Genomic DNA, 16,043 nt, shown 5'->3' on the forward strand with positions numbered 1-16,043 from the left:
CCCGAATCGGAATCAGGAACCAAACGGTGCCCGGACCCGGCTCTCCCAGGGAGGCTGCACGTCCGGCCTGGCTCGGAAGCGGGTCGGGACCTGAGAAACTGTGGGGTCTCCAGTTTCGGCAGCAGGAGGCGGGGCGCCCGCCCTCGCCGCTTCCCTGGCGGAACGCAGCGTTAGACCCGCCAGCACTGGAGCGGCACTGGAGCTCCGGGGCGGGGCCGGGGCGGCAGGTCGCGGCCGAGGCGGAGGAAGCAGCCGCCGCCCCAACTGAGGGAGTGCGGACGGGGGCTTCCCGCGGGAGCAGGCGGGGGGAGTTTTTCGTGCGTTTCCACCCGGCTCGATCACGTCGGCTCGGCCCCGCCCGGCCCCGCCCGGCCCCGCCCCGGCCACCGCCTCTTCCCCAGCCGACGCAGGGGCCGGAGGGGTGGGAGGGACCTGTACCAGCGCCTTTAAGAGGCGTGGCCACGCGCTCCGCCCCCACCTGCCCTTCCCGCGCCAGCAAGGGGCGGGGTATGGGAGGAGGTGCCGGGGCTGGAGGGGAGCGAGGCGTGCGCTGGTGCGCAGGCGCAGTGGCCGGACGACGGACCTTGTGTTTCCAAAATGGCGGCAGCGATGGATGTGGATACCCCGAGCGGCACCAACAGCGGCGCGGGCAAGAAGCGCTTTGAAGTGAAAAAGGTTGGGTCTCGCCAGCACCTTCCTCAGGGAAGGTAGAGAGGCGCGGATCTGGCTGGCAGGCCCGAGGATGACTGAGGCGCGGAAGAAAGGGCTTCATTTCAGGGCGTTCCTGGGACCGGGTACCAGGAAAGGAAGTTGGGGGGCGGGTCTTAGAGTTGACCGGCGTGCCTGGGGCCCACTGCCAATGCCAGTATTGGTTTCGCTAGGAGTCTGAGGGGCCAATCACGGAGGCGCTTATTGCGATACGCGGGGTTGCGACTTGGCTGAGAGAGCCAAGCGCCTGAGCTGTCACTGGAGTGGTGGAGGGGTGGGGAGGAGTGGAGGGGTGGGGAGGAGTGGGTGGGGTGGATGGAAGGGGGAGTCGGAGCGATGCGGTGGGTGGAGGATGGGGGCAGTGCGGCGAAAGCCGGGACCTGAGTTCCTACCGCATTGGAGGCCTCTGAGCAGCCGGGCTGGTGATCTCCTTGCCCCGCCTCTTCCTGAAGCCCAGGGTCCTTCTGATTGAGGGACCCCAGCCCGGTCTTCGCCTAATCAAGGCCTCCCTTAGCCCTCTCTCTAGTCCTTGTCCCCGTCGAGTTGAAGTGTCTCCAGTGTAACAACTCTTGACTCTTCTGAGAGGTCTCTTGGTTTGTCACACCGCCGCCACAGTCCTGTGGTCATATCCAGAATCGATTCTCTCTGTCCAAAAAAAAAAAAAACATGGTGGAATTTGTTAAAAAGAAAATGCGAGCCCAAACCTTGTGTCATTTAGGAAGGGTTGAGTACTAGTGGCGAACGACCTGGTGAAAGTGGGAAAGCAAAAATGTGGAACGTGTCTTTTTGCATGAAATGCCTTCCAGTGGTTTGCCAACAGTTTGGGAGAAAAGTGCCGATTCTCACATAATATAAAATAAATCTGTTCAAAATGAAGACTCTGGGATAGGGAAAATGTTATTCCTGGAACATCTGGCTAAACACTGACAATATTCCCTCTCCTAGTGCTTTTTTGGTGTTTCATTGTGGGCACTGCATGCTCAGTAACAGCCAGCAGCCATATTGAAGAATAGAAATAGGGGTTTTTTTTCCTTCAAGTTGAAGCTGTAGGGTGAAAAGTGCTGAAGAAGTTGAACTAGACACTGAGAATTGGGTTTGAAAGAGATGAAGGTTTTGGAAGTGGCACCAAATTAGTGGATGAAAAAGGAGTTTGGGAATATTTGTAATTGCAGAAGCCAGAAGGTTGAATTACTTAAATGCCGCTTTCAGATAAACTCTTAATTGGAATTGTCTTAACTAAATATGAGTCTGGGCATGTAAAAGTTGAGAACATCAGTTTATTTGATAGTAATAACTAACCAAAATTCTAGTGAATTCTAGAGTTTGTTGTGAAATAATCTTGTAAGATTTAAGTGGTGACCTTGCTCTGTGTACTGACACTGGGTAATTAGTTATCCAGCTTATCCCATGATTACCCATTTTATGATCCAATCATCATCTTAGTTCATTCTGTTCCTAGCTTTCACCTCCCCATTCATTCTTTCAAAGCTGCCTTGAAGAGCAGATATTTATCTGTGCAGAAATTGAGTTCTTCAGGGGAACCTGTACAGAAATTCAAGTTTGTGCTTATTAAACCTAAAACAGGCACTTCAAAATTATTCCTGATTTTCTTACATTGATATGGTTGACTAAATGATTGTAAGCTGTAGGAGAAAATAAAGATGATTAATCTGGGTTCATATACTCAACTGTTTGAAGAACAGGTGAGCACACATGTAGCCTGCTATTGCCCTCTGATAAAATAAATAAGAGTAATGTAATATCCCCAAACTCTTGTGGCCAAAGAGGTGCTAACTGCAGGTGCAGCATGAAATCCTAGAGTGTGTGTGTGCCTGTGTTACAAGGAGAGTGCATTGTTCCCCCTTTTTCTCTTTGCAGTGGAATGCAGTAGCCCTCTGGGCCTGGGATATTGTGGTTGATAACTGTGCCATCTGCAGGAACCACATTATGGATCTTTGTAAGTAACTGGAGGAGAATGGGAGGAAGTTGAGAAGGTTACAGAGATTGTGGCTATCCTGATGTGACCAAATTTCTTCTTCCCAAGGAGATATAAAGCATAGTCAGAACACTTGGTGTCTTCTGCCTCTAGTCCGTTGGTATATTTGAAATAGAGTAGATTTAATGATATCCTGGAGGCACACTCATCTCTCAGAATAAATATACTCAATCTAAAGATGGCAAGCACACATTTAGAATGAGTTGTGGACACAGAGGCACTGTTGATTATTCCTCTATATTTCCCATCTCATACCCAGACTCAAAGGCAAAAATAGTGAAAGGAAAAAAATAAACTTTGAGCTAAAATATTCTACCAAAGCTAGTTTTTCCTTGGCAAGATTTATAAAGAAAGAAACCAAATAAGTAAGGAATTGCAATGTTAGCCCCAAAGTTAAGAGGACATCACTGCCAACATCTAAATAGACAGCTAATTGCAGTAAAGAAAATTCATTTAAATCTCCTACAGATTCCATCATGTATAGTAGCCAGTACATGGTGAATTTGATCATAGCTGTTGATGGACTCAGGATCCTTATAGTAATAGGGACAAGTATGTTGATCACACCAGGAACAGATGAGGTTACTTTTTCATCCAGGTACTAAAATGGTTTATTACGGAGATCAGGTATGAGGTAAAGAAATTTCAGCTTTCTAGAGTTGCATTTACAGGCACTTAGTTTGAAAATCACTCACCTGCCTCTCCAGCTTCATCTTGCACCACTCTCCCGCTCACTCTGGTTGTTTCTTTGGCTTTCTTTCCATTCTTGAAGTATCTATGCTCTTTTTTAGAGCCCTTATGTATCCCCTTCCCTCGGTGTGGAATATTCTCCCTCTTCTCTCCACTACCTTTGCCTAACCCAGTACTGTCCAATCTAAATATGAGCCACAAATGCAAGTACATATGTAATTTAAAATTTTCTGGTACCCACATTAAAATAAAAGATATAGATGATTTGCATTTTATTTATCCTACTATATTTCATTAAAAATTTTTTTTTCAACATGTAAATAATATTTTAAAGTGAAACATTCTACATTCTATTTTTGGTACTAAGTTTTTGGAGTGTATTTACACTTAAGCACATCTCAATTCAGACTAGGCACATTTCAAGTGCTCAGTAGCCATATGAGGCTAGTGGTGACTTTCTTAGGCAATGCGGAGTTAAGCCATAGTTGGTCTTTAGATCTCACCTTGAACTAGCTCAGAGATGTGTTCCCTGACCATACTTAGATACACACAGGCTGTGACAGTTCTGTTAAATATTCCCAAGACCTCCTATAGTTTCCTTTGTAGTATTTAATTTAGTTGGTTCTCTATCATGTCTGTGTTACTTACTGCTCTATTCCCAGCATCTAGCATAGGGTCCAGTACATAATAGGTTCTCACTAAATACTTGCCCAATGAATAGTAAAAATACAAAATAGAGGAATAGTCTGTGATCATTGCAACTTGGGAAGCACCAATCAAATATCACGTGTTGGTAGTTTGTTGCCCTTGGTTTCTTTGAGTTTTGACCCTGTTTACCCTTCACACAACAGTCAAAGCAGACAGCAGCTACCATGATGTTTAATACAGATAGAAGGAACCCATCACGGAAAAACATATGCACAGTTTTAAATGTGTTTGGGTGGGGCCTTTGATTACATGCTTGCCAGTTTTGTTGCTGTGCATTTTCATAAGGAGTTGTGCCCAAAACAAATTTTATTTTCTTGGGTCTCTCTTCTGTAAATAGTCAATGATTCCAAATAACCCTGTCCCCCACCGCCCCACTTCTATATTTAAGTCATTTTGTGTCTCTCTGGATGCAAGAGGATGTACTTCTTGGGAGGACCACAACAGACAAAGGCCATTAATACTCTTAGAGTTGAACACTTGAGGGATCAATGTAGGTCTTCAGTTAGACATCTACCTACTCTACGATATATTTTAAATGTTAGATGAAGTAGTAGAATATTGAACCTTTTTTTTTTAAGATTTTATTTATTTATTTGACAGAGACATAGTGAGAGAGGGAACACGAGCAGGGGGAGTGGGAGAGGGAGAAACAGGCTTCCCGCCAAGCAGGGTGCCCGAAGCGGGGCTCGATCCCAGGACCCTGGGATCATGACCTGAGCCGAAGGCAGACGCTTAACGACTGAGCCACCCAGGCGCCCCTTTTTTTTCTTTTTTTAAGTAGGCCCCAACATGGGGCTTGAACTCAAAACCCTGAGATCAAGAGCCCTATGCTCTACTGACTGAGCCAGCCAGGCACCCCAGAATATTGAACTCTTATAACAAAAAGTTATGAAGTAGTTTTCGAGTCATGTCTTTTTAAAATTTTAATTGAGAGGTTTATTTATTTAATTATTTCTTAAGGTTTTATTTTAATTCCAGTTAGCCTACAGCATTATATTAGTTTCAGGTGTACAGTGTAGTGACTAACACATCGTACATCACCTGGTGCTCATCATGACAAGGGCACTCCTTAATCCCCATCACCTACCTAACCCAGCCCCTCACCGTCCTCCCCTCTGGTAACCATCAGATTGTTCTCTATAATTAAGAGTCTGGGGCGCCTGGGTGGCTCAGTTGGTTAGCGACTGCCTTCGGCTCAGGTCATGATCCTGGAGTCCCGGGATCGAGTCCCGTATCAGGCTCCCTGCTCAGCGGGGAGTCTGCTTCTCCCTCTAACCCTCCCCCCTCTCATGTGCTCTCTCTCTCTCATTCTCACTCTTTCAAAATAAATAAATAAATCTTTAAAGAAAAAAGATTTAAAAAAAATATAATTAAGAGTCTGTTTTCAAGCCTTGTCTTTTATTTATTCAATGAATACGCACATCCTGGACATTTTGCTAGGCACCAGGATAAATGACTGAGATCAAGTTTTTACCCTTAAGAAACATACCCTTTTGTTTATCACAGACACTAAAGAGAAGTCTGGTTGCCACAACTGGGCTTGCCTTTCTTTATTTTATTTATTTATTTATTTTTAATATTTTATTTATTTATTTTGACAGCGTGAGCACAAGCAGGGGGGAGTGGCAGGCAGAGGGAGAAGCAGGCTCCACGCTGAGCAAGGAGCCCGATGGGCCCCATCCCAGGACCGTGGGACCATGACCTGAGCCGAAGGCAGACATTTAACCATCTGAGCCAGCCAGGTGCCCCTGGGCTTGCCTTCCTTTAAAAAAAATAAATGGATTGGGGTGCCTGGGTGGCTCAGTCGTTAAGCGTCTGCCTTCAGCTCAGGTCATGATCCCAGGGTCCTGGGATCGAGCCCCGCATCAGGCTCCCTGCTCAGCGGGAGTCTACTCCCTCTCCCTCTGCCTGCTGCTCTGCCTACTTGTGCTATCTCTCTGTCAAATAAATAAAATCTTTTTGAAAAATAAATAAATGGATTATGATTCTTGTAAAAAGACTTTTTTTTAAAGCTGAAAGTTAGAATCTTGATTTAGCAATGGCCATTTTCTAATAAATTCTGGCCTGGCATTAAATGAATAATTATATCCATAGCCCTAAATAAATAAGAGTGATTATGGCTGTGCCCAGGTTGGACTCTTCTATAAAGCTTTCTTGGTCTGAAGACTTCCTCTTTTGAGTCAAAATTGACACTACACGCCCTATTCTAGCTTTGTATTTATTATATATTGCCCCATTTCTTTGTTCTAAAGAGTTGCTGAAAAACACAATCTCCTAGGTTTTCTCCATTACCTCAGGTAATCTTGTTCCAGATGGAAGAGGGCATCCAGAAGGGTGTAGACCCAGCCTTTGCCGGTGAGAGGTTAGCCTCTTCCTAAACCACAGGGCTATCCCTGTTTTGAAAGTGTGAAATCTGTCTGCTTCCAAGATGAAACCATTGCTTCCTTAGCAGTCCTTTGGTGGTAATGCTCTCGTATTGAAGTTTTAAAAGTCTCCAAGCTTTATGTATCCCATGCACTAAGCTTCTGCCTTTGCAGGGGTATGACAGGAGTCCATTATGTGCTGCTTGTTTTGGCTGCTGTAGGTTGACAGTGGACAGTTACTTTCCCTGTTTAAATGAAAGACTCACCTCCTGTACTCACTCTGCAGCAACAGCTCAAGAACATTTTCTATTTGAAAGCATTTTACACTCGTATTTAGTAATTTTCCGTGCCACATCCTTCCTTATGTAGCATTCTAGATTGCAGTCCTATCCCTCCTATATATTTTTGTTCTTTGTTAGTAATTACCAGGTAAAGAATGCATATATATTTGGCCCCCATTGTCTCTGTAGAAGTGGTTTTGTTTGCTTATTCAAGTACCGAGAGCCTACTTAGCACTTGGCATAGAAAGACAGAGTCCCTTAAAAATACTTTGACCTAGAAAAATTTAAACATGATAACGTACCTTGAAATAGTTATTTATTTTAGTAATAATTATGCCTCTTATTTAGCTAATTTCATAATATACTGCACTCATCTGAGAGGATCCAACTTGAAGGACATCAGATTTTATTTTCTCTACTTTTGAATATGTAGTGCAGTCACAGCCCCAGTAAATCCTTGAATATACTGCATAGACCCTAGACTGTCCACTCCTATCAGAAGGAAAACCCAGTTATTCTCTTTGTAGTGTGAATCTGGTAGCCAAAAGAAGTTCTGTGACTTCAGACCCTTTGCCTTTCATATTTTTGAAGAATGGAAAAAACCCTTATGGCATATAATTTCCCCCAAGACCAAATAGACCCATTCAAGTCTCAGCACTATTTGCTTACAGTTTTACTGTTTCTCACCTATGGAAGTTTGAGGTAATTGTCTCCTATTAGTCTTTCCTGAAACTTTTTATTCTTCAGATGGGAGACTCCATTTAGTTACCACCTTCAGAGAAAGCAAATTAGACATTATTAATTCTTGTTCCTTGAATATTTATCCCCAGTAGAGCTTTACTAGTCAGTTCTTGATCTCAGTCAGATTTGTATTCTACTTAAATTCCTCTCTCCTCCCCTCTGTGAAATTGATATTTGGATATATTTGCCATAATGTGCTCTGTTCACCAGACAGAATCACCTCAGGGATAGTAAGCATCAACAAGTGCTGGGCCCCGAATCTCTAACCCATTGGCCTAACAGATTTGCTTTGTTTGACGGTGTTTTAAAGACATTTGAGTTTTGGCGCTTTCACACACAGCATATGCTACAGTTTGCCACAGGCCTCTTGCCCTTCTTTTATTTTGCTTCTGTGCCGGTTCCTATATGTCTGCCTGAGCCCTTTAGAGACTGGAGCTTGTTACCCAACTAGGCCATCCTGGTGTAAGGGCCTAAGAGGCAGCATTTACCAAGAACAGGGGGAGAAGATGCCAGTTCTCAGAACAGTAAGAGTTACAAGGTAGCTTTAGGAATTCACTAAATTGACCAAACTAGGAGAAATCACTTTCATTTGGGCAGGTCAGGTTATGTTCAGAACTAAAACGTGCCTTTTCCTTCATCACTCTGTGAACAAGGATAGGAAATCATCGCAAAGCAAACTGTTAAGTCACATCTCTGCCTTCTGTGCTTCACCCCTTCTTACACTCATTAAAAAACAATTATGACTAATGAACCGCTTGATTTTGTTCAGGTTTGCACCACCCTCACCCCTGCCTCTGCCCAAAACCTGTCCTTGTGTTACTGTGCAGGTAGGGCTGCTATAGATTGAAAGGTCGTTGCTCAGAAGGTCCAGTGATCTTGTTGCTCTTGTTCCCACAGGCATAGAATGTCAAGCTAACCAGGCGTCTGCTACTTCTGAAGAGTGCACTGTTGCATGGGGAGTCTGTAACGTAAGGAAACATCTTTCCCTATCAGCATGGCTTGTAAACATATTACCACTTTTCCTGCTTTGCCAGTCTTGAAAATAACTAGGAAAAAAAATGCCTAGCCTACCTTTCTCCCAAAAGGTATACAAATAGTAAAAAAGATTTTAAATCTTTGTAGTATTCACCTGTTATAGGTTAAAAATTATTCGTTATTGCAGGGGCACCATTTTGTCTTAATTATAAAGTGGACCCACTTTTGTTAGCAACACTTTGGGGAGTCATCTTTGGGAATTGCCTGCAAAGCCTGTGGCAGTCTTTGGAATATTCTCCCGTTGGTAGATATCTTTACCTTCTTAACAAATCTTTTAATTTTATTTATTTATTTAACAGAGAGAAAGCACAAGTAGGCAGAGCGGCAGGCAGAGGGAGAAGGAGGCTTCTCACTGAGCAGAGAGCCCGATGTGGGACTCGATCCCAGGACCCTGGGATCATGACCTGAGCCGAAGGCAGCTGCTTAATGACTGAGCCACCCAGGCGCCCCTTAACAGATCCTTTTTTAGGGCTATATGCCTTGTGGAACTAAGTTTGGCGAATAAATCGTGTGTTCAAGGGCCCGTGTGTGTGTTTTAAAGTGTGGCAAATGTACTAGGTTAGGATTTTTTTTTTTTTTAACGTGGCTCATGCCAGAAATGTTTTGTCCAGCATCATTGGACTGAATGTACAGCCTTCCACGGTGCGACAGCTGTGAAGGATAACAACATCAAATGTGTTATTTCTAGCATGTGTTAAAAAGTCATCTGTATAGCCATATAGTCCCACTCACATGAGCCAAAATTATCCTGCCCTTCTGTGCCAAGGGGAAGAAGGATCCACAGCTCCCAGCATGGCACAGGCCTAAGGGGCTCTGGAGTCAGACCAGCATTCCCTGTCTTTGACTTACTTGCTAAGTGACTTTATAGAAGGTATTTGACATCCCTAAGCCTGGGTCCCCTCATCCTATAATCAGGATGAAATGATTTTATCCTGCCACATGGGAGACATAAGTGTCACCTTTGCGGGGGGTTGGTTACTGAGCAGATAGTAACTATCAGTACTCTGGCCCAGCTGGCTGAGGCTCTGCCCTACCCCAGCCTGTGCTGCACCTTCTTAATTCTGCCAAGGCCTTTTGAGCAGTTCCACAGTAGCCTGTATTGGCCTAGCCAGTATTGGCCCAATTGGATTTGTTGTTTATGGGGATAAAGAAACAAAATATATTGGGCTCTTTGCTCCGCCTGACATTTCAGGCATATACTAAGGGCCATGTTATTTTTTGGTGGAAGAAAAAGGAAGTGAACTTCCCTTAAATTTGGCTAAGGCGAGACTAGCTCGAGGAGCCGGCCATAGAGAAGAGCTGGCATGGTGTGGCAGAGACCTTTGGACCAGTGCTGGCTTCTAGTTCTGGGTCTTCTCACCGGCTCCGTGAATTAGGCGAGTCACTTGATTTGTCTGAGTTTCAGTTTCCTGTCTGCAGAATGAAGATAATATTACCTGTTATGATTGCTTGCCAGGGTTGCCGTGAGGCACCAGTTAGGTAATGCATGTTAGCATCTTCTGTGAACTGTAAAGCACTAGGCAGTGTACTTTGAGACTGCTAAATATACCCATCAACAGACTGTAGGTTATTAACAGGAAGAAAGTTGGGACCAGTGGTTCAGCGATGCTGTCACCTGCTCTGTAGCCTTATTTGCAGCCCCTCATTCCCTCCATCTTCCAAGGTAGTTGAGGTATATAGGGACCCTGTACTGCTGCAAGGTGCCTCATGGGGGCAGGGAGCAGGGGGCCGGTGGAGAAAGGCCTCTTGAATACCCCTAGGTGAACCTGTCCCTACTACCTGGTGATTGAGGAAAAAATGCCCCAGCTTTCTGCTTTCTAGAAGCTTTGTTTTTTTATCTTTTTCACAGTGAGTTGTATGAGAGTCAACGAGTTGCATGAAAGGGATCTCCTAAAGCTCTCGCCCTGGGAGAATATTTGTCCTATTGAGTGTCCATAGTGTACTAGCTGTGGATTCCACTCTTAATTACCAAATTCTGCTTTTGTCTTTATTAAAAGACAATGGCCATGATGGCAATCCATTCAGTGACTCTTCTCGAAGGTCCACGCATGTTGTGGTAGGGCCTGCTGACCAGATTTCGAGGCAGTTACTAAATCAAGCTTGCAGAAGCTTTCATTCTGTTGGGGTGTCAGCATTTCTCCCCTGTCCCCACCTGAGCCAGCCCATCACAGATGAGATGAGAGGGAGCACTTGCTGCTGCTGTCTTAATACTCTGCTCCCATGAGGTATTGTGAGTAGCCTCTGCCTGTCATTCACTCACACCAAAAAACTCACACAGATTTTCCTTTTGCCCAAATCTGAAAGTCACCTCCTAGTTCCCAGCTTTCTTGGTACTCTGGCCATTTTATTTCTGGCCTTGATCATGAAATAAGTCGTTTGATGATCTTTCAGCTGCTTGTGTGCAGTTTGTCCATCATAAGGCTTCCTTTTACCCTAATTTTTTTTTATCTCATTCTTTTTTAAGAGAAAGTGCTTCACCCCTTAAAGGCTTACCAAGTACTGAGCTGTTTCATTATCAGTACATCTTTGAACAAATCTGGAAAGAAGGTCTTTTGAACAGAGCTGAGCTGGGTGTGGAGAGATTGGGGACATGCCCATCTTGGCTCTGGGTGGGTGGCAGCGGCAGGAGAAGTCGCTGCTCCTTGGGGTTCCCATTCTCCAAGGTAGGGGAGGGGCAGTTGGGGACAAAGAATGGGGAAGTTTGAAATCTGCCTGTGATCAAGGGCCTCCTGGCATGTGTTCAAGGAAAGTAGAAGCCTCCCCTTACAGGCTGAAGAGGACCAGGAAGCCACATTCCATCTTCCCTTAAGGAAAGGGGAGAGAGCGCATTTGCCAAATAATTTTTTTGTAGTGGTTACAACATTTCTAGCAGATGTTCCAGTGGGAATGTCCTGTACCTGACCAAGGTGTAAGCAGTCACTGACCTTTTGCCTTTCATTGTTTGTTGTCTCCCATTGTTTGCTGGCCCCCCGTGTGTCACCAGGCCGCTGCCCTTGAGACATACGATCAGTAGATGGCTGAGCCTGCACAGAATGATTTTTTTTTAAAAAGATTTTATTTATTTATTCATGAGAGAGAGAGAGGCACAGGGAGAAGGAGGCTCCCATGGAGCAGGAAGCCCAATGCGGGACTCGATCCCAGGACCCTGGGGTCATGACCTGAGCCGAAGGCAGACGCTTAACCATCTGAGCCACCCAGGCACCCTGCACAGAATGATTTTTAATAAAATGTGTCTTCTCTTCCAGCATGCTTTTCACTTCCACTGCATCTCTCGCTGGCTCAAAACACGGCAGGTGTGTCCGTTGGACAACAGAGAGTGGGAATTCCAAAAGTAGGTGTCTCTGGCTGTTTTGATGTTGTAAGACTGGGTTCTGTGGTCCATGCCATCCTTGAGTCACCTCAAGCTGGAGGGTGCATAGTCTGAGAAGATGGAGACAGGGAACATACCTTGTTTTACAAACGAACTTTTGGTTAAACAAGGACTCGTCTGTGAGGAAAAGGCACAAAGGTGTGGCTGACATTAAGTTTGCAGCCTGGAGTGTCCCAGCTCCCAGGGTCTGTGAAAGTAGAAAATACGAGAATCTGCAAACTATTAAATATTTCCAGAATAACCTCCATAATAAGGCTTCCTGGGCTAACCAATGTCAGGTATCTTTGCTTTGGGCTGGAATTACATCCACCTATCCTGCTTCATTGGTTTATCTCATGCTGATTAGCTCTGATATGGTATTTATGACTATCTCAATTAATTTATTAGTATTACACAAATAAAATATGACATGGTTTGAATTTTTTTAAATTCAAATACTCAAGAGGGCATACCAAAAAAATTTCCCACCTTAGTCTCCTAATCTTACTCCCAGAGGTGACCATCAGCTTCTTAGTACCTCCTAACTATCTCTGTACATGTGCTTTCATGTATGTGGGTGGATATCCGTATATAATTTTAACATAAATATGAGCATCCTACATAGTAATTCACCTTGCTTTTTCATTTCATACGTTTTGGAGTATTTCCATATCCGTATATATCAGACTACCTCCTTTCTGATGGGTGCAGAGTATTTTTTATGTTGATGTACCATAGTTTATTTAATCAGTCCCTATTTTTTTTTAAAGATTTTATTTATTTATTTGAGAGAGAGAGAATGAAAGATAGCACGAGAGGGAAGAGGGTCAGAGGGAGAAGCAGACTCCCTGCTGAGCAGGGAGCCCGATGTGGGACTCGATCCCGGGACTCCAGGATCATGACCTGAGCCGAAGGCAGTCGCTTAACCAACTAAGCCACCCAGGCGCCCAGTCAGTCCCTATTGATAGACATTTGGGTTTCAGATTTTTCACTTGAAAATAGTGTGTTGGGATGACCATCCTTATACATGAATCTTTATGATTTTGTGCAGGTATATTTGTAGCAGTAATTCCTAAAAGAGGAATTTCTGAGTAAAGAATGTGTACATTTTTATTTTTGATAAAGTCAGATTTTCCTTTCCCAAGAATATGTTGTAATTTACACTCCCTCTAAACAGTGCAGCAGAATGCCCCTTTCTCCATTTCCTGCTGAGGCTCTATTATCAAACTTTTCCATCTTAGCAACTCTGATAGTTGAAAACTAGTGTTCAGTTGCATTTTTTTAATTTTGAGTGAGATTGGCTACTTTTCATTTGTTTTTATGCCTCTCTTAATGTGAAATGCCCTTTTTTGTTGCTGTTGAAGTACTGATCATTTGCTTTATCAAATTTTTTATGAGAAGGGGATTTTTATTTAAATATGGGTTTTGGGGCGCCTGGGTGGCTCAGTCATTAAGTGTCCGCCTTTGGCTCAGGTCATGATCCCAGGACCCTGGGATCGGGCTCCCTGCTCATTGGGAAGCCTGCTTCTCCCTCTCCCCCTCCCCCTGCTTGTGTTCCCTCTCTCGCTGTGTCTTTCTCTGTCAAATAAACAAAATCTTAAAAATAAATAAATAAATATGAGTTTTGATTAATAGGATATAGTTAAGTTTAAAAAACAAAAAATGGGGTTCTTGAGCTTGTTAAATGTTTAGAAATCCCTTATTGGTACAGTTATTTTGCTTTTACACTTGGTTATTTATTTTGGTAACGAATTTTGGAAGTCTTATCGAATGCACGTTCTTTTTTTTTTTTTTTAAAGATTTTATTTATTTATTTGACAGAGAGAGACACAGTGAAAGAGGGAACACAAGCAGGGGGAGTGGGAGAGGGAGAAGCAGGCTTCCCGTGGAGCAGGGAGCCCGATGTGGGGCTCGATCCCAGGACCCTGGGATCATGACCCGAGCCGAAGGCAGATGCTTAACGACTGAGCCACCCAGGCACCCCTGCACGTTCATTTTTTAAGAAACCTGCCAAATACTCAGTGTTTAGCTCATACCATTATCCTTCGTTCAGCAACATGTATGCTACCTAATGTGTAAGATATGAAAACGTGTGAGACAGTCCTTCCCCATCCTCGGGAGCTCGAGTTCTGAGTAGAACCATGAAGTCACACATATCAAGGCAAAAGCACTTTTCTACATTCTCAAGAGATTGGTAATTGGCTCTCAAGTAATTGGCCCTACCATGGAGCAGGCTTCAAGTTCTGTTTTAGACCCAAACTTTCCCCTGTTGCCCATTAAATATTCCCTGGACTGAGCCTAGGCAGTGGGGGGTTTGAAGACTTCCTGGTGTTGGGCTTTGACACCACCACTGTGTCCAGCCAGTGGCCTTGTCACAAGGCAGTGCTCAGCAGCGCTTGTGAAAACAGATTCCTAAGGAGCAAATTATGGCATCCTTTAATGTGATGGACAACTTCTGGGTTGCTCTCCAGTCCACTAACAAACACTGGAGCTCTACCCTGTGTGGAATTTGGCACAACAACTTTTTTCTAGACAGTATTCACATAGATTTCATACAAGAAGTGCTTAAAACATCTAGTAGTCCTTTGGGCTGATCGAAGCCATGACCCAGAGTTCGAGTGCCCTGGTTATTACGTTATATGTTAGACTTTGTTATAAGTATTTTAATGAGGCTAACTGTCCATAAAGAACCAGACAAAAGATTGAGTAAGATAATGAAGGATTTTTGTTCAAGCAGTCCATTTATATGTGGAAGAAATTTCCCGGCCTTGTTTGTTTTTATATAATCTTGTTAGAGCCAAATTTTGGCTTTTGGGGAAATCAGAAATCACCTGCAATCCATACCTCATTTCTCTACAGTTCTCTTTCTGTAGTGCTGAATGTAATCAGGGCGGAAATTGGACCTGGTGATAGATTTTGAAATTGAAGGCCGTTCAATGACTCTTTCCCATATTTGCCTGAGTAGCAGATTTGAAGTGAAAATAAGCCGCAGTGGGAAGGGGAGGCCGAGTGCTCAAAGGGTGTCGGAGCCACTGACTGGAGCCACCAGAGCAGCTCCCTGTCACAGCCACCCGTTCTGACTTTTCCTCTTCGCCTCCCTAATACTGCCCACATCTATCTGGTAACTGGAAGGAGGATCAGGTGGGTCTAGTTGAGGCCCATGGAGAGACTGTCACTAAGAAGAGGGTAGTAGGTAAAATGTTATGCAGGGTAAAATAAAAGGGGCAGAGACTAGTGTCAGCCCAATCTTGGAGTACACTTGTACTCACATCTTTTAAAAGTTTTCATTACATCTGCTCCTATGTTTTAGCAGGTTTTGTAGTCTCAAGAGGAAATTACTAAGGAATTAATAAAATAATTTACTTTGTCTTTCAGGTATGGGCACTAGAAAGAATTCTTCCGTCGAGCTCAACTGTTCTGTTATTCATTTAATGACTTGCCCTCCTGTTACTTAATTATAAATTAGGTAGAACTGTGTCGTTTCTGCTTTGTCTTCTCAGTTTGCTGTTCCTGCAGCCATATTGTATTCTGTGTCAAATAAAATCCAGTTGGATTCTAGAACAGCTGCTGTCTCTTGTGTATGTGAAAAAGTGAACATAAATAAAGGGTCCCCTCTTCCTAGGTTGGAAGGCTTCCTTTCAAAAATGAGATGTTTCTTCATTAGAGCAGAGTTGTCCTGTGAGCACATCGCTTGGTCATAAGGAATCCTGGTCCACAGCCTGATCATCGATGGCAGTCTTGGGCAAGTCGACTCTCCGCTCCGCCCTTTCCCCAAAGAATGGCTCCTAAGAACTAAATGGCATCATATGTGCACAGAAAGCTTTGTAAACTGTAAAACCACTGTACGAATGTTAACCTTGACCATGTATGACATGTTGCTTTCTCTTCTTAGTTTAGAAAAATAAACCTGAAAAAAATCTAATATGTAATTTTGTCTGGCAAAAGAAGAATTTATGAACTCCAGTTGAAAATCGGTGTCACTTAAAATGGAATTAAAAAGAATTCAAGTTGCCTCTACCACCACCATCTTTTGCAGTTTGTTTAAAATGTCTTGGCCACGGGGGTGCCTGGCTGGCTCGGTCGGAGAGCATGCGACTCTTGATCTTGGGGTCACGAGTTCAAGCCCCATGTTGGGTATAGAGATTACTTTAAAAAAAAAAGTCTTGGTCATG

At 43.9% G+C, this 16,043-nt stretch overlaps 1 protein-coding gene across 2 annotated transcripts; it reads left to right on the forward strand.

The window, feature by feature from the left end:
• Positions 1-535: 535 nt before the first annotated feature.
• Positions 536-15,432, forward strand: RBX1 (ring-box 1). 2 transcript variants are annotated; one of them, XM_028115448.2, is made up of 5 exons: positions 537-675; positions 2,587-2,665; positions 8,385-8,455; positions 11,768-11,853; positions 15,247-15,432. In XM_028115448.2, the coding sequence occupies exons 1-5, from the start codon at positions 598-600 to the stop codon at positions 15,257-15,259; spliced, it is 327 nt and encodes a 108-aa protein (XP_027971249.1). In that variant the 5' UTR covers positions 537-597; the 3' UTR covers positions 15,260-15,432. The 2 variants fall into 2 exon arrangements, with proteins under 2 accessions (XP_027971248.1, XP_027971249.1); XM_028115447.2 differs by lacking the exon at positions 11,768-11,853 and having other exon boundaries at positions 536-675.
• The last annotated feature ends 611 nt before the right edge of the window (positions 15,433-16,043 follow it).

Source organism: Eumetopias jubatus, unplaced genomic scaffold (genome assembly GCF_037043125.1).
Source record: "Eumetopias jubatus isolate StellerSeaLion01/CBP00866 unplaced genomic scaffold, mEumJub1_p1.0 scaffold_8, whole genome shotgun sequence".
Taxonomy (NCBI): domain Eukaryota; kingdom Metazoa; phylum Chordata; class Mammalia; order Carnivora; family Otariidae; genus Eumetopias; species Eumetopias jubatus.

Bases quoted from the DNA above. Each gene is read 5' to 3' on its own strand.
- RBX1 (XM_028115448.2), top strand. From the start codon at position 598: ATGGCGGCAGCGATGGATGTGGATACCCCGAGCGGCACCAACAGCGGC. The intron at 676-2,586 runs GTTGGGTCTCGC...TTCTCTTTGCAG, and splicing joins AGCGCTTTGAAGTGAAAAAG to TGGAATGCAGTAGCCCTCTG. The intron at 8,456-11,767 runs GTAAGGAAACAT...CTTCTCTTCCAG, and splicing joins TTGCATGGGGAGTCTGTAAC to CATGCTTTTCACTTCCACTG.